General features: G+C 47.7%; 2 protein-coding genes across 2 annotated transcripts in view; both read left to right on the forward strand.

The window, feature by feature from the left end:
- Positions 1–3,667, forward strand: part of ptar1 (protein prenyltransferase alpha subunit repeat containing 1) — a 63,439-nt gene extending 59,772 nt beyond the window's left edge. The window contains exon 7 of the mRNA XM_056286081.1: positions 2,657–3,667. Coding sequence (XP_056142056.1) covers positions 2,657–3,062 — 406 coding nt within the window. The 3' untranslated portion in view covers positions 3,063–3,667. The remainder of the gene's footprint in view (positions 1–2,656) is intronic.
- A 10,291-nt stretch (positions 3,668–13,958) lies between these two features.
- The window catches only part of LOC130111788 (uncharacterized), a 45,533-nt gene continuing 37,829 nt past the window's right edge, over positions 13,959–21,662 (forward strand). The window contains exons 1-5 of the mRNA XM_056279073.1: positions 13,959–15,191; positions 15,784–15,819; positions 15,924–16,102; positions 17,731–17,902; positions 18,021–18,071. Of these exons, the coding sequence (XP_056135048.1) occupies positions 13,959–15,191; positions 15,784–15,819; positions 15,924–16,102; positions 17,731–17,902; positions 18,021–18,071 (1,671 nt within the window). The remainder of the gene's footprint in view (positions 15,192–15,783; positions 15,820–15,923; positions 16,103–17,730; positions 17,903–18,020; positions 18,072–21,662) is intronic.

Here is a 21,662-nt window from a genome sequence, read left to right on the forward strand (position 1 = left end):
GCTTTAGGCCCCACCACAGTACCGAGACTGCGCTTATCAATGTTCTGAATGACAATCTCAGCATAGATTCTGATAAATTCTGTCCTGGTGTTATTGGACCTTACTGCTGCATATGATACAGTTGATCACAGTATATTAGTGGACAGATTTGAACACTGGTTTGGCCTCTCTAACATGGTCCTGAATTGATTCATGTCCTACCCTTAAAACAGAGACTATTTTGTATCAATTGATAGCTGTACATCAGAACATCTCCCAACAACATGTGGAGTTCCGCAAGGGTCGATTCTCGGACCGCTGTTATTTAATCTTTACATGCTCCGGTTAGCTGAAATTATTAAAAATTCCATAGTTTCATATCACATGTATGCAGATGACATGCAAATATATATATAGCTCTGTCACCAAATGAAAACGGTTCAACAGACTCCCAGGAACAATGCATTAAACAAAGTGGTAGCTGGATATTCCAACATTTTCTCCAGTTAAATGAGGACAAAACTGGAACAATGCATTAAACAAATTGGTAGCTGGATGTTCCAGAATTTTCTCCAGTTGAATGAGGACAAAGCTGAAGTCATTGTTTTCGAGGTCAAGGAAGAAAGGCTGTGTTAACCTTAGTAGTCTGTCCTTGAAGAGTAAAAATCAAACTAGAAACATTGGTGTTTTCCTGCATCCTGACCTAAATTTCAGTAATCACATTAAATCAATAAAATAATCAGCTTTCTACCATTTAAAATATCTCAAGGATCAGAGACCTGATGTCAGAGTATGATCTAGAGAAACTTTTACATGCTTTTATCCCTAGCAGGCCAGACTACTGCAATGGACTATTCACAGCTCTGTCTAAGACAGCAATCACACAGTTTCAGCTGATCCAGAATGCTGCCACCAGGTTTGTAACAAGGACCAAAAAAAGCTCAGATTAAAACTCATTCTCAGATCACTACATTGGCTACCAGTTTCTCACAGAATCGACTTCAAAATTATATTGCTACACCATAAATCACTGAAAGGTTTAGGTCCACGAGAGACATCCTGACCCAGTACGAACCTTGCAGACCTCTTAGGTTGGCTGGTTCTGGATTACTGGCTGTTCCCAGGGTCAAAACTAAATATGGTGAAGCTGCTGACTACTTTCAAATCCAAGCTAAACACCTACCTGTTTACCATTGCTTTTAATTAATTTTCTTTGACATCAAATCTATTTACCTATTTCATTGTTTTTACTCTGCTTTTGATTGTTTTATTGTTTTTACTCTGTGGGCTTTTGCTTGCTTGCTTTTATTGTTTGTTTTTTTATTATTATTTGTTTCCTGTGTGTTTGCCTGTGTACTTTGTAAAGTACTTTGGGTTGCCTTTGGATATGAAATGTGCTATATAAATAAATTTGCCTGGCCTTGCCTTGTCTAAACATACACTTTATGACCCCGCTGCAGTTTTCTACTGCATAGAGTTTCAATATAACAGTTAATTTCCCTTGATTTTCTTGCAAGATGGTAAAGAAGGGTGTCTTCAAGTGTGCTTACGTAACTTTCTGATATTTGGGGTGATTCCCAGTGCTGCCACATGTTACATGAAAAGGGGCTACCTTACAAAAGTCTGTAAAAGTATGTTTTAATGCATGCTCAATAATCCAGGTCAGAAAATCACAGAAAGTTGAATCAGTTCATCTGGACACGTTTATTGAGAGACACTGGCATAACTAAGTGTTCAAATGGGGTTTGAACAAGGAGTCAAAGAAGCCATTTTATGTGACGAGGGAACGACTATCCCTGAACCGGGGGGACATCTTACAATGCTGTGATTGCAACCATTCCCACATCCTCTATGAATCGTACACATGGCCACTGAAACTGTAGTTAATGGTCACGGCAATTTGCATATGAAACCAATCGTTGGTTTGGGTCGTTATGCCACTGTATTGTTTATAAGGGTGGGGATACCTGCAGTCAGCTGAGACTGAAGGGGTCACTTAGATAATGATGAAACGTTTCTCTCTCAATAAAGGCTGTGTCCAGATGAACTGATTCAACTTCCTGTGATCTGTAAAAGTACATACTACGTAACAGGATTCAACTTTTGAGTGCAACCATATCCAAGAAGACATTTGAAACACAGATTGTACCAAGCAAATATTTCTTTTATTACTGTTGTTTGGATATGGGCACGGGTAAGTGCATGTGCACTGACGTGTGTTTAGGTGTGTATGTTGTCTGAAACAGATGGAGTTTGAGTATTTGGACAAAAGAAAGAGTTCATGTGGGAGAAATAAAAATGTTAGGATAGATCAAATGGCATTGGCACTTTCTGCCCCTACAGTCTGTAAACTGATCACTGGTGCCATTGAAGGAGAAGGGAAGATGCAAAACCCATGGCTGCATGGCACCTGTGGCATGGTAGGCTTCAAGTCATCAAAGTGGAGTTCTAGGAACTGCTTTGTGGACTAACTGAGATGGGGGTTTTAGATGAACAAACAATTGAAAAAACAATAAATTGTAGGAAAAATAAAAAAATCATATTTTTGCTGAAAAAAAACGTTCTTGTCTTTCCAAGGGTTATCAAAATCATTGTATCGTAAGGAATAATGAAAGTATTGATCATTTCAGTTAATATGAAAAGCTATAAATTGCACTTCATTCTCATCTCCTTCCAGGCGACATGTCTTCTACTTGTGGCACCAGTGGAAAAAAGAACATTACTGCTGCATCGGAAACGGCAGCAGTGATTCGTCTCACCTCAACCATACCGACCCCGGCCTGAGTTCCCATCCCTACACTGTTTTTTCTGAAGGCAGTGGACGAGACTGCAGTATCAGGGCCGACACCATGAGTGGACAGCCAAACGCTAGTGAAGTAATGGAGGTGGATGTATTGGCCCTGCCGTTCCCCCACGACACAAAGCGTCTGAAGAGAAACCTTCTGGCGCCATGTTTCCCTGCCCTGCCATCGGAGCACACTTTCCTGAGTGGTCTTTTGGAAGGTTGCTGCAGCCTGGAGCAGAGACACTTCGCGCTCGCCTACAAAAAGTGGTTAAATACTGTCATTGGTCAATATCCTTGAGTAGAAGAGATTTATCCTCGCAGTCTTTCCTTTTTCAGTTATGAATCTGCCTTTAGACACAGGCCAAGGAACAACGTCCACTTCCCGTACTGTGAACCAGCAGGATGTCAGACACAGCAGTGACTTTGGAAGAGGGTCAAAAGGAAACTTCATTTCCTATTCTCTAGACAGTGGTATGAGCGGGAGGGTCTCTGAAAAAAAAAAAGCAAGGTTGGTGGTGTTACTGCCCAGTTCTCATGTTTCCAGTAAATATTGGAATCTCAATTTATACATTGACCTCCCAGACCCATTCAGAATAGAAATTTAATTAATTCTTAGAGTATTGCCTTTTTTGTGTCTGTTAGTAGTTTCTGCCTCTTAGTACCTCAGGTAACTTGCAATGTTAAGTACTACTACCAACTCAAATCCCCATTGTTTTGTTTTCTGAAGCATTCATCTTAACATGCTTGTCTGTTTTATACTAGTACCTGTTCTACGATGAATGTTCTGTGTATTAGTCTTAGCAGAGAGCAAGTCAAATTTGTGAGCCTAAATCAACCTAACAAATGTCAATGCTTATTTGAACAGAATAAAAGACAACATTTAGAGTATTATCAATAAAATTTAAAAACAAAACTGCCTGGGTCCTTGTTATTCGCAAAAAAAATATTATTTTTGTTGACCTTCATCAGTAATGCCTTAATGACTACCGAGCTCATCCGAAGTCTGATTCATGAGCCATATGCAGATTTCATTTTAAGGGGGGGGTTATGGAAAATAATATTTTGTCTTGGGCCGGATTTTGTTGTCACCATTTTCTGGCTTTCATAGCGTGGAGTCTTGGGTTCACCAGGGTGGTGAAATGGCACCATTTGGCCAAGATATTCAGAATTGGATCACAGTGGTGCAGTGGTTAGCGCAGTCGCCTCACAGCAAGAAGGTCCTGGGTTCGAGCCCCGGGGTAGTCCAACCTTGGGGGTCGTCCTCTGTATGGAGTTTGCATGTTGTCTGCGTGGGTTTCCTCCGGGGGCTCCGGTTTCCTCCCACAGTCCAAAGACATGTAGGTCAAGTGAATCGGCCATACTAAATTATGCCTAGGTGTGTGTGTGTGTGTGTGTGTGTGTGTGTGTGTGTGTGTGTGTGTGTGTGTGTGTGTGTCAGCCCTGGGATGGCCTGGTGGCCTGTCCAGGGTGTCTCCCCGCCTGTCGCCAAATGACTGCTGGGAAAGGCTCCAGCATCCCTGCGACCCTGATAAGTGGTTTGGATAATATATATATACATACTGCTCAAAAAAAGGGAACACCTAAAAACACAATATAGACCTCGATGAATGAAATATTTCAGCTGAAAATCTTTATTTATTAGACAGAGGAATGTGTTTAGAGCAAAATAACCTAAGAATGATCAATGGAAATCAAAATCATTAGCCCATTAAGGTCTGGATTCAGAATCATACTCAAAATCAAAGTGGAAAATGAGAACATAGGCTGATCCAACTTCTGTGGAAATTCTTCAAGACGATTCAAAATGAGGCTCAGTAGTGTGTGTGGCCTCCACGTGCCTGTATGCACTCCCTACAACGTCTGGGCATGCTCCTGATGAGACGACGGATGGTCTCCTGAGGGATCTCCTCCCAGACCTGGATCAGGGCATCGGTCAACTCCTGGACAGTCTGTGGTGCGACATCGCGTTGGCGGATGGTACGAGACATGATGTCCCAGAGGTGCTCGATTGGATTCAGGTCTGGGGAACGTGCAGGCCAGTCCATAGCATCAATGCCCTCGACATACAGGAACTGCTGACACACTCTGGCCACATGAGGACGAACATTGTCATGCATGAGCAGGAACCCAGGGCCCACTGCACCAGCATATGGTCTGACAATGGGTCTGAGGATCTCATCCCGGTACCTAATGGCAGTCATGGTACCTCTGGCTAGCACGTAGAGGTCTGTGCGGCCCTCCAAGGATATGCCTCCCCAGACCATCACTGACCCACCGCCAAACCGGTCATGCTGGAGGATGTTGCAGGCAGCAGAACGTTCTCCACAGCGTCTCCAGACTCTCTCACGTCTGTCACATGTGTTCAGTGTGAACCTGCTCTCATCTGTGAAGAGCACAGGGCGCCAATGGCGAATCTGCCAACCAAGATGTTCTCTGGCAAAGGTCAATCGGGCTGCACGGTGTTGGGCTGTGAGCACAGGTCCCAATTGTGGACGTCGGGCCCTCATACCATCCTCATGCATTCTGTTTCTCACTGTTTGAGCAGAAACCTGCACATTAGTGGCCTGTTGAAGGTCGTTTTGTAGGGCTCCGGCAGTGCTCCTCCTGTTCCTCCTTGCACAAAGGACCAGATAGCGGTCCTGCTGCGGGGTTGTTGTCCTCCTGCGGCCCCCTCCATGTCTCCTGGTGTACTGGCCTGTCTCCTGGTACCTCCTCCATGCTCTGGACACTGTGCTGGGAGACACATCAAATCTTCTTGCCACAGCACGCATTGATGTGCCATCCTGGATGAGCTGCACTACCTGAGCAACTTCTGTAGGTTGCAGATACCGCCTCATGCCACCTCTAGTGGTGAGGGCACTAGCAAAATGAAAAACTAACCAAAGATCGGCCAGAAAAGATGAGGACAGGCAAATGGTCTGTGGCCACCACCTGCAAATCCATTCCTTTTATAGGGGTTGTCTTGCAAATTGTCTAATTTCCACCTGGTGGAAATTAGACAATTTACCAACAGGTGAAATTGATTCACAAATCAGTGTTGCTTCCTAACTGGACAGGTTGATATCTCAAAAGTGTGATTGACTTGGAGCTACATTGCATTGCTTATGTGTTCCCTTTATTTTTTTGAGCAGTGTATATATATAGTGGCAAGCTGGCGTGAGAAATGAGTCGAGAGAAAGAGATCTCTTTTTAAGCGCAACGCCCATGCCCCATACACCACACAACCCCAGGAGTGCTCTAATTTTCATACCGGCCAGAACAGACAACATAACAATGCCCCCCCCCCTCCATGTCGCAACTGGCGACATCAGTTTTCACGTTCCAAGGTCAGTCAGTCAGTAACAGTCCTACCCAGTCTGATTCAAACCCACAAACAAACACAATAACCAAACATGAACACAACATTTGAACACATAACTCATAACAATTTCAAGTAACACCAACGGGTCCCATCAGCCCCTGCGCTCCCCCAACGCGGAGCCGCTGACAGTTGGAGGGACCGCTTCCCCTGGTCGCTACATAGCCCCCACCTGAGGGGTTAGTCGTCCCTGACGACCCCATCACCCATTACACAGTCCCCTTAAAGTCCAGGATGTCGCCGCTGGCAAACAGACCACCCAAAGCACCCCACTTCTGCTGCACTCAGGAGTCTGCCCGGGCCCGGCAGGTGCAGGAGTTGCAACAGCGCATGTGTAGCACCACTTCTCGTCGACAGCCAGGCCAGTAGAACCGCTCCCTGAGGTGGTGGAGGGTCTTGGCGTCCCCACCAAGCCATAGACCCTCTGGAGAACCTGGGGATGCAGCACACGGGGCACCGATAGCTGCAGGAGGCCGCTCCCTCAGCCGAGAGCTTACCAACTCTAGTACACCACCCCGTCGTGGAGCTTAAAGTTGCCCCATTGAGAGTGGTAGGTCTTTACCTAGGGTCCCAGCACTGACACCTCTGTCCACTCGGGACACTGCCCCGTGTCCACGTCTGCCTCCTGCTGTTGCCGCCTTAGTTGCTGGGTGGTCAACGGGCACCACCCGTCCTCCTTGCTGGCGGCCGTCCGCCACTGTGAGCATCATTTGGCCCCATTTCTCTTGCCGCTGGCAGTAGCGGCACTCCAATGCCACACGGAGGCTCTGAGCCTGCTGAGCGGTGGCTGCTTGGCGACTGGCTTGCTGGTCCTTGAGACCGCTCTTCCCCCAGCCGGACCAGAGCGCCACGGTCTTCGTGTCGAGGTTGATGGTTGCCTTCCACAAGTTAACACAGGATCCCCAGTGGGTCAGCAGGTCCAGGTCGATAATGCACGGGTCTTGGATGTTGGCAAGCCAGAACTCGTGCGCCAGCTTGGACTTGCAGTGACTTCTTCCCTCTCATGCCAGCCTTTTCTCCTGTCAATGTCACCAGCTGGGTGTTGGCTGGCAACCATGCCACCGAGAGGGAGCCGGTGGTGCCCAGGAGAAGGCCAGGCCACACCAGTCAAATGGTATACCCCGTGTCTACCATGGCCCGGCAGGATCGACCGTTGAGTTGCCAGTCCAAATACAGTCAATACTTCAATAGTCCGCGGTGGCGTAGCGGTCTAAGCATCGGTTGGTGTCGATGCAGTTGCCCACTGGGGACTGGGGTTCGCGCCCCGGTCTCGTCAGATCCGACTATGGCCAGACTCGATGAAGCAGCAATCACTGGCAACGCTGTCTTCGGGAGGGGGGCGGAGTCGGCTTGTGTTCGTCATGTGAATGCGTCTCTGTGTGTGTCGGAAAAACAGTGGTTCGGCTTGGATTCACCTTGTCACGAAAGTGGGGAGGCGTCTCCTTCGAGACTGCCGGCCGGAGAGATGCAGTTGGCGAACGCATGCAATACGAGGGTGGGTGTTTGAATTAAAATAGGGATCAATTGGCCACTAAATTGGGAGAAAAAAGGGAAAAATCAGAAATAAATTTAGAAAAAAAAACCAAATACAGTCCTTTGGTGTGACCTTGGCAGCCAACCAGCATGCATCGTCCTTGAAGGGGGCTGGAGACTGGAGTGGCGGTCCCCTAACTAGGCCACTCCGCCATCGTTTCCCCCTTGGCCAGGTGACTCTGGCTTTCGGCGCCAGCACTGGGCAATCGCAGGCTATGTGCCCAGGCTTGTCACACCAGTAACAGCGGTCAGTCGGCCGGGGTGGATGTCGCCTGAATGTTGGAGGCCATTGCCGAGACTACTGTGATCGAAACCGAACTTGGCAGAGCCTCATCCTCTTCATCGGCCAACCTGACATGCGGTCGGTGAGCAGGGGCCCTCTGCTGGGTAAGCCGTGTGGAGAGTACCACCTCGGCCCATTCAGCTTTGTAGAGAGCCTCGGTGAGGGACTGGGGCATGGCGAGGCGAGCATACTGGCGCAACTGCTCTGGTGTGGGCCTCCGCAGGAAAGCATGGAGGGCCAGCTCCTCTTGGGTGGCTGCGTTGAACTGCAGATAACCGTGTTAGGCGCGTAGCTGCACATGTGCGGTGAGGGACCCAAGCTCTCTCCCTCTTGGCGGTGGCGGCTGGCTAGCTGTTCCCTGCTCTGGTCAGTGAAGGGTCGTTACCCGAATCACCTCTCCAGCGCCATGGTCAGAGCTTGGAGGTCCCGCTGCTCCGCTGGGGCTAGGTCGAGGAACACCTGCAAAGCATTTCCCTCCAACACCAGAGCCAGGTGGATGGCAGCTTCCTTATTGCTCTATCCATTGTGCCATGCCGCTAATTGGACTTGCGAGAGGTACGGCTCCAGCTGTGCCATCCCATCTTACTTGGGCAGCTTGGCTGATGTTCTATGTGCAGCATCCCTCCCGGATGCTAAGGAGTGGTCGGTGGCAGTTGACAGCAGGCGTTCCCCTGTATTGGCCCTCCTAGCCTCTAGAGGGCGGTGGGGCCGCGCTGCACTGGAGCCATGGGCTAGCAAACTTCTATCTCTGGCGGGCTCCGTCTTTTGCCACGCCAAGTTTTCCATGCGCAAATGGGTCTGCTCAGTGTGCCGCTCCAGTCTTCTGACCTCTCTCTCCGCTCTTCAACTCAACCCCAGTTCTGACGTCAATGTGGCGCGCTGGCGTGGAAGAACGGATCGAGACGCAGAGACCTCTTTTTAATCGCAACTACCGTGCGCCATACATACGCCTCACGACCCAGGGTGCGCGCTTCTGTTTTCACACCGGTCACAACAGACCACAACATAACGACCCCCCCCCCCCCCATTTATCAAGTGGCGACATCAGTCTAAGTCACGGTTCTACGGTCAGTCAGTCAGTAACAGTACCCAGTCTGAGTCAAACCCCCAAACAACAACACATCCCAACATAAACAGAACACCCGAACACGCAAAAATATCACACAATCAGCAACAATTCCAACTCTAACAGTTTCATGAGCTCTTGCGCCCCCCAGCGCAGCGCCGCCGACAGTCAGAGCGTCGCTACAATGTATTTGTAACTCACTGTCAGTGTGAACCAGTCTCTACTGTTTTTGCATCCAGTGGATTGATTAACTTGCGAAACTAATTCTTTGCCGGCAGTGCCAGTAAGTTAACCGTCATGTCACCCACAGCACACGTCTTCCACGCTGTCCCGTACAGGAGACAACGTCTTGTCTCTCTCTGCAGGTCCTGCCATGGCGTCCCCTCACGTCTTTACGACAGACCTATTAAAATACGCATTTAAAAGCGCCGACATTTTTAGAAAATCACAAACGACCGACCATAATTTGATGGTGACTAATTCCTGAGTGCAAGTTGTTTTGTCATATAGTTGTCTGTAGGTGGCAGCCTACCGTTTTTTGTTTTTATCTGAACGCCAAACGTAAGTCGGCGCTTGCCAGTCGCTGTCGTCTTGGACAACACGCACATTTTCTGTCTGAAAACTCGTCACGTCGGAGCAAACAAAGAGCCCGTGTGGAAGACCCGAGACAGATGACCCCGGTAAGTTCTCTCCAGGACCGACACGCTTGGAAAAACTCCAAAGTCGGAATATCCGATAAAGACCCGAACCCGGTGTGGGACTGGTCCGGCTGCCGCGGTCAGCTTCGGCTCGGCTGGTTTGTTGTGACTTACCTTAACTGTGACTTAAGAGGAAGAAACGTCTCGAAACTTCTGTGCGTCCGCATCCACGTCCGGTTATGTGACCCACGTTAAACTGACTGACGAGAAAAGGTTGACAACCGACGCAACATAAGGTAATCCCGATCAATCAAATACTGATTATGTGGACGGGGACTGGGACTGTGTCTTCTTTGATACGCGCAGAGGCAAGATATGGAGACGGAAGCGTGCAGAACCCTGCTGACCGGCACGGTCCAGCTCCCTTATGGTTATTACCGGTAATAACGGCTTGTTTGAACCCTGACCGCCCAGTCCCGTCAGCGCCTTTTCATCCGGAGTTGTCAAGCTACCCATTCTTAATGAAGTTGTGTATTTATCTCTGAAACACCTCGTCACAAACGGTGCCACAAAAAGAGCCACCCTGACCCGCTGCAGTGCGCTGCTGGTTCCATCTGTTCCGGACTCGGGCGGGCTGGTAACCATGGTGACCTTATGACGGGCGGAACGTGGTGGTTGTGTGTCCCGGGCTGCGGAGTGAGTTTACAGGACAGAGTCGTCCGCAAAATAAAGTGGGGACTGTTTTGACTCGAAAGGGTTGCGGTTAAGAAGAGCCGCAAGAAATGGGTCCAGGTTCAACAGGACCAGACAAAAACAGGTTTTAACCACACAAGTACAACTTTGAATACTTAAATAGACAAGACTTTCTTTTTTCTTTTCTTTTCTTTTTGAGGCCTCTGTAGTCCTTTCGGAGCAGAGGCCATTGATGCGGTGTTTGGCGAGATGGAAACAGGCGAGGCAGGCCACATGACTCCCATGGCCGTGTGTAAGGTGAAGGGCGGTGGTTCAGCAGACGGATCAGGGACGAGGCTTCTCCTCACAGCGCCCCGCATTCTCCCCCTCCTGGTTTTGTTTTTGCTACAGAGCTCAGGTTACTGAGGTTGCTGAAAGGTTAACTTGGATTTTCTGTTCCCATTTGAAGAAACAAAACTGGCTTCTTGCAAGTTATTTCTTCACTGATAATCTATAAACAAAAAAATTAACTCAGAAAAAAATGAACTAAGATTGGGTGTAGCGCGGCTCATAGTGCAGGCTGGGAAAACCTCCGGCAAACCTGGTGCACTTTCACCTACCTCCCCCACAAAGGTCGGTGAAGGGGGTAACTACTGGAGGTGGCGGCACATTAGCCCAAACACGTCCCCCAGCCCCACACCATCACGTAGAATGAGGTGAACCCCCTCAACCAGTAGCATTGGGCGGACACCAACCACCACTTCCCCCTGCACCAGGTCAGACATGAGCACCATCTGATGAAGTGGGACAGGCAACGTGGTTAAGCCCATGCCCCATACCAAGACACTGGGATCAGACTCAGCAGAAGAAGGAAGTACTGGTTCTAAAATGAAAGCATCTACAGCTCCAGAGTCCCGCAGGGTTTTCACTGGGACTCTCACGTTACTTCTTAGAAAGTTAAGTGTGATTCCTCACTCTAGTGAGGGCGTTTCTACTACTCCAGAGTCCAACGGCGGTGTGCTCTACACCACTCCAGCCCATGCTTGACATTGTGCATGGTGACCTTTGGCTTGTGTTTAGCTGCTCGGCCATGGGAACCCACTTTATGAAGCCCCTGATGAACAGTTCTCATGCTGCTGTTGCTTCCGAAGGCAGGTTGGAACTCAGTAGAGAGCGCTGCAACCAAGGACAGGCGATTTTCACGCATTACACGCCCGGCGGCCCTGTTCTGTGAGCTTGTGTGGCCTACTACTTTGTGGCTGAGCTGGTTTGGCTCCGAGATGTTTCCACTTCACAGTAATACCACTTACAGCTGACCGGGGCAACTCTAGCAAGGCAGAAATTTGTCAAACTGACTTGTTGGAAAGGTGCCTCTTATGACAGTGCCATGTTGAAAGTCACTTAGCTCCTCAGTACGACCCGCTCTACTGACTATGGTTGCCGATAGCGACTGCATGGCTGTATGCTTGATTTTATGCATCTACCAGCAATGGATGTAGCTGAAGCAGCCAAAGTCACTCATTAGAAGGGGTGCCTTCAGGCTTTTGGCCATGTAGTGTACCGTGGGGCAACAGAAGGCTCATTAACTTGGACAACCCTCTGGCTTTAGTCAATGATAGCACAAAGTGGGCTTCTCTCAGTGAAGACACGTTCTGTCAAGAATTTATCAATGTAGCTGAAATCACTTCTAGCACCACAATACAGCTATTCGTGACTGGAACGATGTGGTTAAATTAAGATAAAATGTAGTCTGCATTTTTAATTGTTTATTCTGTTTACACTAGCATGTTATTTTATTACATTATTTACACTGTCTATGTAAACATCTATTTTACTTAATTCTTCTAATCTGTGTTCTGATGTAGGCCTATGAACATTTATCTTTATATTCTCTGGTTCTCTATTCTGCCAGGAAGTTAACTACATTCACCTGCCAGTGACGGTGTCCCAGCCTCCAACCGGGACATTTCGGAACTGGAACAACAGGTGAATGTAATTAACTAACCAACTGGCAAAACAGAACACCACTAGTACTGGTAGTGGGCGGCATGGTGGCACATTGGTTAGCGCGGTCGCCTCACAGTAAGAAGGTCCTGGGTTCGAACCCCGGGTAGTCCAACCTTGGGGGTCGTCCCGGGGTGTTCTCTGTGTGGAGTTTGCATGTTCTCCCCGTGTCTGCGTGGGTTTCCTCCGGGTGCTCCGGTTTCCTCCCAAAGAGATGTAAGTTAGGTGACTCGGCCATACTAAATTGTCCCTAGGTATGAATGTTTGTGTGCAGAGGTGGGAAGTAATGAAGTACAAACACTTTGTTACTGTACTTAAGTAGATTTTTTAGGTATCTGTACTTTACTTGAATATTTGTTTTTCTGACAACTTTTTACTTTTACTCCCTACATTTTAACACAAATGTCTACTTACTACTGCTTACCTTTTCAGAACAGACTCCTTACTTTAGTTTTAATGCATTTGAGGGGAATTATCGATTATTAACATTATAACCTTGTAGACTCGTAAGTCAAGCCTCTAAACACTTAATGGAGATGATCTCGGATAGTCTCACGATACCAGACAGACGTAATTTCATTGGGAGTTGGAATGGTTAAGATAAGAGTAGAGCTGAATGATTTGGGGGGGAAAGGACTATACTGGTTTTGTCGCATGTTTGTTTTTTGTTTTTGTTTTTGTTTTTACTTCATGTTTTCAGGGGATAGACCCATCATAACATGATCTACTTCTCTGGCTAATATTCACCGTGCCTTGTTGGAAGTCATGGACGTTTGAATTCATAAAACGATCTTTTCTCCAAGGACTGTTTTCGGGCTAGACTTTTCATATTAATCTGTGCCTTCAACTAAATTAAAACACAATGTTAATGTAACTTTGACTAAAAATAAAGTTTAATTTCAACTAAATTAAAACACAATGTTAATGTAACTTTGACTAAAAACAAAGGTGACATGGTGAAATAGCCAAGACTGTACTTTTTACATTTATACTTTGAGTACATTTCAGAACCTGTAACTTTGTACTTTCAACTTGAGTAAAGAAGTTGAGTCAGTACTTCTACTTTTTCCAGAGTCTATTTTTACACAAGTATCTGTACTTCTACTTGAGTAAAGAATATGTGTACTTTTGCCACCTCTGTGTGTGTGTGTGTGTGTGTGATGGTCTGGCGGCCTGTCCAGGGTGTCTCCCCACCTGCCGCCCAATAACTGCTGGGATAGGCTCCAGCATCCCTGAGAGCGGGATAAGTGGCTTGGATAATGGATGGATGGATGGATGGATGTACTGGTTGTAGTCCAGGACTGGATTGAAAACCACTGGTTTATAAAATTTGGTTAATTTAGATCAGTGGCGGGACATCTTATCCAGAAATGGCTGATGTCGGATTGTGCTTTTTTTGTTCCAACTAAGCAGCTACAAACCTGAGTCTACTTGTTAATCAGTAGAGTCTTTGCAACAGACCTTGATTAATAGACTCCGGTGTGTAACTGCTTGGTTGGAGCCAAAGCCTTCGCCCACATGTCCTCTCCTGGAGAAGATTCCCCACCTCAGATTTAGATTAAATACCTACGGCCTATCCACGATGGTCAGTTCAGCGTCTCTCTTTTCTCTCCAAAGCAGCAAAGGCAGAAACATCCACAATGTCTTCAGGAGGAGGTGGTTTTGACACCCATTTTGACTGGGTGAGGGAGATCCCCCACTACGACCAGGTCCCTGTGGGGTCTCCGTGGCATGATCAGGAAAGTCCTCCTTCCCTGGAAAAAATGCATGGAGCAGAGTTGGCTGTCAGCTTGGACCCCTTGCCACCTCCTCCTTTACCAGAACAGCCTGCTGTAGGACCCGATGTCTTCTACCCCCTGGGCAGTAGCAAGGAGGAACAGCTAGCCAATGGCTGTGATGCGATGGAAATCAAGCCTGTCCGTCCCTTCATCCCTGACTCACTCAAGAACTTCTTCCACGCCAGCATAGCCAATGGCAGCAAGGACTGGTCTTATTCCAGTCACCCCCCTTTCTCCCCCTCTATACCCTCACTGAGGAACAACATCAACCACACGACAGAGCCAGTCCCCTGTTCTCCTCCTAGTTCTCAACCAGTAACCCCAGTCCTCCTGGGCTCTCACCTGCACACCAACAGTGCCTCTGGTGGAAGTCATAACATGGCAAAGGACCACGATGGTCTTCTGCTGGATGCTGAAGCAATAGAGTCTGTATCTGAGGCACACACACCATTCTCATCCATGACCTACAGTGAGCGGGTGGAGGAGTACCACCAGCGCTATGGCTACTTGAAGTCCTTCGCAGGCCTGCTAAGGATCCTGGGCTGCTTTGAGCTGCTGCTGGGGGCGGCAGCATTTGCCTGCATCTGCGCCTATGTCCACAAGGACAACGAGTGGTTCAACATGTTTGGCTATTCCACGCCACAGCTCTATGGTGGACTAGGTGTTGGGGCAGCTGCTAATGGACAGGTCTACTATACTGGTCCCAAGACAGCCTTTGTGCTGGTGGTAGCTGGTCTAGCATGGATAGTGACTGTAGCTGTTTTAGTTCTTGGAATGACTATGTATTATCGCACCATCCTTTTAGATTCTTCCTGGTGGCCTCTGACGGAGTTCACGATAAATCTGGCCTTAGGGGTGTTGTATTTAGCAGGGGCAATAGTGTATGTGAGGGACACCACACGTGGGGGTTTATGCAAACACCCCGTTTTCAATAATGGTGTTAATGGGGCATTTTGTCACGTTGAAGCAGGGCAGTCAGTAGCTATTGTCCTTCTTTTCATCACCACTATAACCTACCTGATCGGTGCAGGGGTGTGTCTGAAACTGTGGAGACACGAGGCAGCACGGCTCAGGAAGGAGGGGCTGGCACAGGAGGTACGGCCACAAGCTGAGAACACACACATACACACACGGGAAAGTTCATTGTTGTACATATTTAAGAATAAGTATCTGGGGTGTCCAGGTAGTGCAGCGGTCTATTCCGTTGCCTACCAACATGGGAATCGACGGTTCGAGTGCCCGTGTTGCCTCCGGCTTGGTCGAGCATCCCCACAGACACAATTGGCCATGTCTGCGGGTGGGAAGCCGGATGTGGGCACATGTCCTGGTCGCTGCACTAGCGCCTCCTCTGGTTGGTCGGTCTGGTCGGTATCTGGTTGGTCTGGTTGCCTGGGAGGGGGAACTGGGGGGAAGAGTGTGATCCTCCCATGCGCTCTTTCCCCCTGGTGAAACTCCTCACTGTCAGGTGAAAAGAAGCGGCTGCCGATTCCACATGTATCGGAGGAGGCATGTGGTAGTCTGCAGCCCTCCCCAGATCGGCAGAGGGGGTGGAGCAGAGACCGGGATGGCTCAGAAGAGTGGGGTAATTGGCCGGATACATTTGGGGGGAAAAGAGGGTAAAAAAAGAAAAAAGAAGTATCTAATCACTGACTAATTTGTCTTGATGTTGGTATCCCTGTGATCTCAGATGACGACCGTTGGCTCGTCGATACCTCTGTCTGTAGTAAGTATGATCGGTTGTATGAGTCCTTCTTTAAGAGTGCAAGACAGAATGCAGGCTACATGAATTTAAAACACATTAACCAACAATCCATCCTATCCTCCAAGGTGGGTCCAGGCTCAAGGACATCACAGCAGACCCCTCTGCCTACATACCAGCAAGAAAGGATGGATGGCCAGGCCATAACCCCACCAGCTCCGCTCATGACAATGGAGCCTGAGATTGTGCGACGGCCCATCCCGGCTGGACACATTCCCAAGCCTGTCATTATAGCGGACTACTTGCAGTAAGTCAGTTTCATGCTGAAATACTAGGTGACATACTAGGGTGGGTCATAGTACTGGAGTTCTGGGACGGCAGTGGCTCGTCTACAGGCCAGTGGCCACTCTTTCCAGGATGATGATGTGCACATCCTTGATAGGGAGGAATGCTGGTTTGGACAGGGAGTCAAAGAGGCCATCTATGTTAAGAGGGAACGACCATCCCTGAACTGAGGGGGGGGGGGGCCTAATAGTACATCTGTCACCATCTTAGGACCCAGACACACCAAACCGACTAGTGGCAAAGAAGGCCGACTGCTGCGTCGCCTCACGTCGCCTGCCGTCTGGGCCAAAAAGTTGCACTTGGACACATCACAAAGACTACAGCCGACGTCCCTGATTCACTAGCTTAGCACTGGTTCGCTACAGCCATCAGAGTGATCTCTCTCATTGACGTGCTCTGCCGATTCAACATGCTTAATTGGGCAAAAAGCTGCCGACAGGGGTCCGACTAGTGCCAACGGTGCGGGACACACCGCAAAAACTAGGGTCACAGACGCTCACCAACGGCCTGACATTGGATCGACCTGGCGTGTCAGGGCCCTTACAACACTGTGATTGCAGCTAGTCCCCAACCCTCTGTGAACAGTACACATGCCACTTTAACTCTAGTTAATAGTCACACCCATATTTGCATATGAAACCGGTAGTGGGTTTGGGTCGTTATGCCACTGTATTGTTTATAAGGGTGAGGGAACCTGCAGTCAGTTGAGACTGAAGAGGTCACTTAGATAATGATAAAACGTTTCTGTCAGTAAGCGTTGAGTCCAGATGAGCTGATTCACCTTCCTGTGATGTTCTATGTAGCAGTTGTCATGATGATTATGTGATTTATGATGTATATTTGACTCAACTTCTGATGTGTTGGATTTAATGTCTGTATAATACTGACCTTGATGTTTCTAGTTTTTGCCCTTTTCATAGAGGCATGCCCTGCCCCTAATTTGTATGAGACGGTGTTGTCCAGCTCTGCTCTGATTGGCCCAGCTCTGCTCTGATTGGTCTAGCTCTGATATGTCCAGCTCTGCTCTGATTGGTCTAGCACTGCTCTGATTGGTCCAGCTCTGCTCTGATTGGTCCAGCACTGCTCTGATTGGTCCAGCTCTACTCGGATTGGTCCAGCGCTTCTCTGAATGGTCCAGCACTGCTCTGATTGGTCCAGCTCTGCTCTGATTGGTCCAGCACTGCTCTGATTGGTCCAGCACTGCTCTGATTTGTCCTGCTCTGCTCTGATTGGTTCAGTGCTGCTCTGATTGGTCCAGCTCTGCTCTGATTGGTCCAGCTTGAGAGTAGCTTGACTCTCAATCATGTAGATCACAATCGCCTGAGTGACGAATGTGTTTGTGCCTACATATTTGTTTTGCTTTGTGACAGTGGTGTGACGACGCCTGACAAAGATCTCTATCAGATAAAACCGTTGCTCAGCTGAACTCACGGGGAGCCGTTAGCCAAGTGCACGGAGGTTTTATCTAGTTCTTGCTTTGAAGTTTGGTTTTTGATCCAGCACCTGTAAGAGCATTTTGGATGTGTGTACCCTACACTCTTTTTCTCATTAGCTTTCTTCCAACCGTACATTCTGTTCTTGTGACCCCAGGAAGTACCCTCCCATACGCTCAGCAGAGGAGCGGGAACGCTACAAGGCCGTGTTCAATGACCAGTATGCCGAGTACAAGGAGCTGCATGCTGAAGTTCAGTTCATGGCCATGAGGTTTGAGGAGATGGACCAAATGATGCATAACCTGCCCTACCGCCCTCACAGCCAGATGGTACAAGGGACCCCCCCACTCTCCAACACACACACACACACACGCACGCATGCACACACACACACCCCAATCACACCTGTATGTGTGTATCTTGACTGATAATTATCCGCTCCATCAGGAAAAAGAGCGCATTGAAAAGATGGTGATGGAGTATCAGAGGAAGAAAACTGTAAGTATTCCACATACAATTTAGTATATTATTAATTTTAAACAGTGCTCTGTGATTATAGAGCACTTGATATTCCCCCCCCCCCATAGAGTGCAGCGAATATACTGACTACGTTTACATGACGTTAGAAAAAGTGGATTTATTGTGTTAGTCCGACTAAAACCGGACTTTTAAAATACACGTAAACGTGTTAGTTCGACTGAAATCGTACTAAATTTGTCGAAGTCGGTCCCCAACCTTTCCAAGCCTGAGACCACATCCCAAGTCCAAATGTAAACCAAGACCTGCCACTTGTAGGAAATTATGAAGAAAAACAAGCCCACAATGTAGCTCCACCTGTCAGTCATACGCCAGTTATTTTTGTTTCAAAGCCCCGATCAAATACTTGTCCCCCACCAAGATCACAAGCCACTTATAATTTAATTATGACAACAGGCAAAGAATTCATTTAACCATACACATAGTATAATCATACAAACAGTATAATCAGAAGTATTCATTTAAACATACACGTAGTATAATCATACAAACGGTATAATCAGAAGTATTCATTTAACCATCCTAAGGAGTTGAATGAAGTGCAACTGGACTTGGTATATATCCGTGAAGACGTTTCGCCTCTCATCCAAGAGGCTTCATCAGTTTGTGCCTTTCTGACTAGACCAAGCTAGTCTGACTGGCTGGTGATGAGACTCAGAATTTATCCTCTAGGAGTCGTTGACAGAGCTATTGATATGCGTGGCTCTTTGTGATCCGATGTTTACCAACGCCTGTCGCTAACAGAGCCATAGATATGAGTGGCTCTTTTGTGTACCAATGTTATGGCCGCGCCCGTCGTTATCGGAGCTATTGATTTGCATTTGTTTAGCAGCGATGGTCATTGGGGGTGTTAGTTTCGACTTCATTGTTCAGTGGTCATGAGAGTCGTTGGAGCCGTAAGTGACCGACTGTTGTTCTTGGAGGCTAGGCTTCTTGAGTCTCCTGGGTAGAGATGAAAGGACGGCATTGTAAGTGGGAGATAGGTGGTGTCGCAGACCTCCTCCTCTGTTGAGGGATGGTTTTTCCAGTATCGCATAGATGGCTCCTCCTCTTTCAAACCATCTATCTTCTGTGTCCAAAATGTGTACGTTGCTGTCCTCGAAGGAGTGTGTCTTCTCCTTTAGGTGTAGATAGACTGCTGAGTCTTGTCCTGAGGAGTTTGGCCTTCTGTGTTGAGCCATTCATTTGTGTAGGGGTTGTTTGGTTTCTCCTATGTATAGGTCAGTGCAATCCTCATTGCATTGTACGGCATACACCAGATTGCTTTTCCGGGTGTGTGGTACACGGTCTTTGGGATGAACCAGTCTTTGTTGGAGTGTGTTGCTGGGTTTGAAGTATACCGGGATGCGGTGTTTGTTGAAAATTCTCCTGAGTTTCTTGGAGACCCCAGAAACATACGGGATGACTGTGCTATTCCTTCTGTTCCTTTTCTCCTCATCACTCACCTGGTTGGTCTTTTTGGAATGTGTTACAGTTTTCACAAAGGTCCAACTGGGTTAGCCGCAGTTGGACACAAAAGAGCCACTCATATCTATGGCTCTGTTAGCGACGGGCATTGGTAAACATCGGATCACAAAGAGCCACGCATATCAATAGCTCTGACAACGACTCCTAGAGGATAAATACTGAGTCTCATCACCAGCCAGTCAGACTAGCTTGGTCTAGTCAGAAAGGCACGAACTGAGGTAGCCTCTTGGATGAGAGGCGAAACGTCTTCACGGATATATACCAAGTCCAGTTGCACTTGATTCAACTCCTTTGGATAACCATGACCTGGATGAATGAGAACATTCACAGACATATTCATTTACCCATACACATAGTATAATCATACAAACAGTATAATTAGAAGTACAACTATCATTCAACATTTTATGACAACAGTCATTATTTTTTTCAATATTTCCACAGGCCTGTCACTCACTCACCATCATAATAACCTCAATAATCACTCACTCACCATCATGATAACCTCAATGATCAGTCAGTTACAGGCCTCAGCCAGTCAAGTGCAGTAGTTTGACTTTCCTTTTTAAACAACACACAACACACATCATATCCTTCTGTACACAATAGCCTACAACACATCATATGGCAATACTCACTCTGATGGCTGTGGATGAGACCCCCCCCCACACACACACACACATTCAGTGTGATGGCTGTGGATGAGACCCCCCCACCCACCCACTCTCACACACACACACACACACGTTCAATGTGATAGCTGTGGATGATGACCCCCCCCCACACACACACACACACACACACACATTCAATGTTATGTCTGTCGATGAGACTCCCCCCCACACACACATGCACACACACACATTCAATGTGATGGCTGTGGTTGAGACCCGCCCACACACACACACACATTCAGTGTGATGGCTGTGGATGAGACCCCCCACCCACTCACACACCCACTCACACACACACACACACACACACACACATTCAATGTGATAGCTGTGGATGACGACCCCCCCACGCACACATACACACACATTCAATGTGATGGCTGTGGATGAGACCCCCCCCCACACACACACACACACACACGTGCACACACACATTCAATGTGATGGCTGTGGATGAGACCCCCTCCCCCCCACACGTACACACACACACACACGCATTCAATGTGATGGCTGTGATTGCGCACTATCAGCAAGTGCTGTGTAGTCTGGCTCATGGTTTGATACAGCAAGTGTGACACTGTGTGAGATGTCTGTTAGTTAGACAAGACCTGTTCTCTGACTTGACTATTTCATCTGTGAAAAGAACACCTCTCATAGATATGTTGATCCAAAGTAGGCCCTCTCCTTAAGTGTGCAACACTGAAAAAAAGTCTGTTGGATTTACATAAAAAAATATGCACATCAGCTGCACATATTAAAGTTGTGTTTTCTAAAAAATAATGTATTTCTGCTTAATTTACTAAATTCTTATTTGTTTAACAAACATGGTTTTTATGTTAACTGAAAGCATTCCTTCATGTTCAGGTTTTGTTTAAAAACGTGGTTTTCTTGGTTGTTTTCTCAGTGAGACCATGTGAATAATTGTGATGGGGGCTTTATTTATTCAGCCTCTCCCGGTTTTAATGAATCCCCGGTGTGCACTGCTTCTCGCGTGACCAGCGACGAGCTTTTATCATGCCGGAAGTGAATCAGCTCTGCACGTGCCTCGGCATTTCTCTCCTCGTCTTCTGCTGGTTCCACTCCCTCATCGTCGGCCGGCACAGTTAAAGTGGCGTCCTTTAGTCCTTGCAGTCGAAGATGGCCCAAAATATTAGTCTCTCACAGTTCATAATTCTTTTCACCTCCGTCAAAAACCAGCTGAGACCAGCGGCCACTCGACTCGGCGGCTCATGGTGCTAGCATAGCATGCTAACTCTCACCAGACACACTGTACGACATCACTGGGTGATTCTGGGCCCATAACCTGGTAGCAGAGATGGATTACACAGCGGTTCTGGCGTGTATACTGACCCAGTGCTAGACCCAAAAACAAACTAAGACACCGTGGGGCATCAGTCGTCAGTCCACCAAT

Source organism: Lampris incognitus, chromosome 1, assembly GCF_029633865.1.
Source record: "Lampris incognitus isolate fLamInc1 chromosome 1, fLamInc1.hap2, whole genome shotgun sequence".
Classification (NCBI taxonomy): domain Eukaryota; kingdom Metazoa; phylum Chordata; class Actinopteri; order Lampriformes; family Lampridae; genus Lampris; species Lampris incognitus.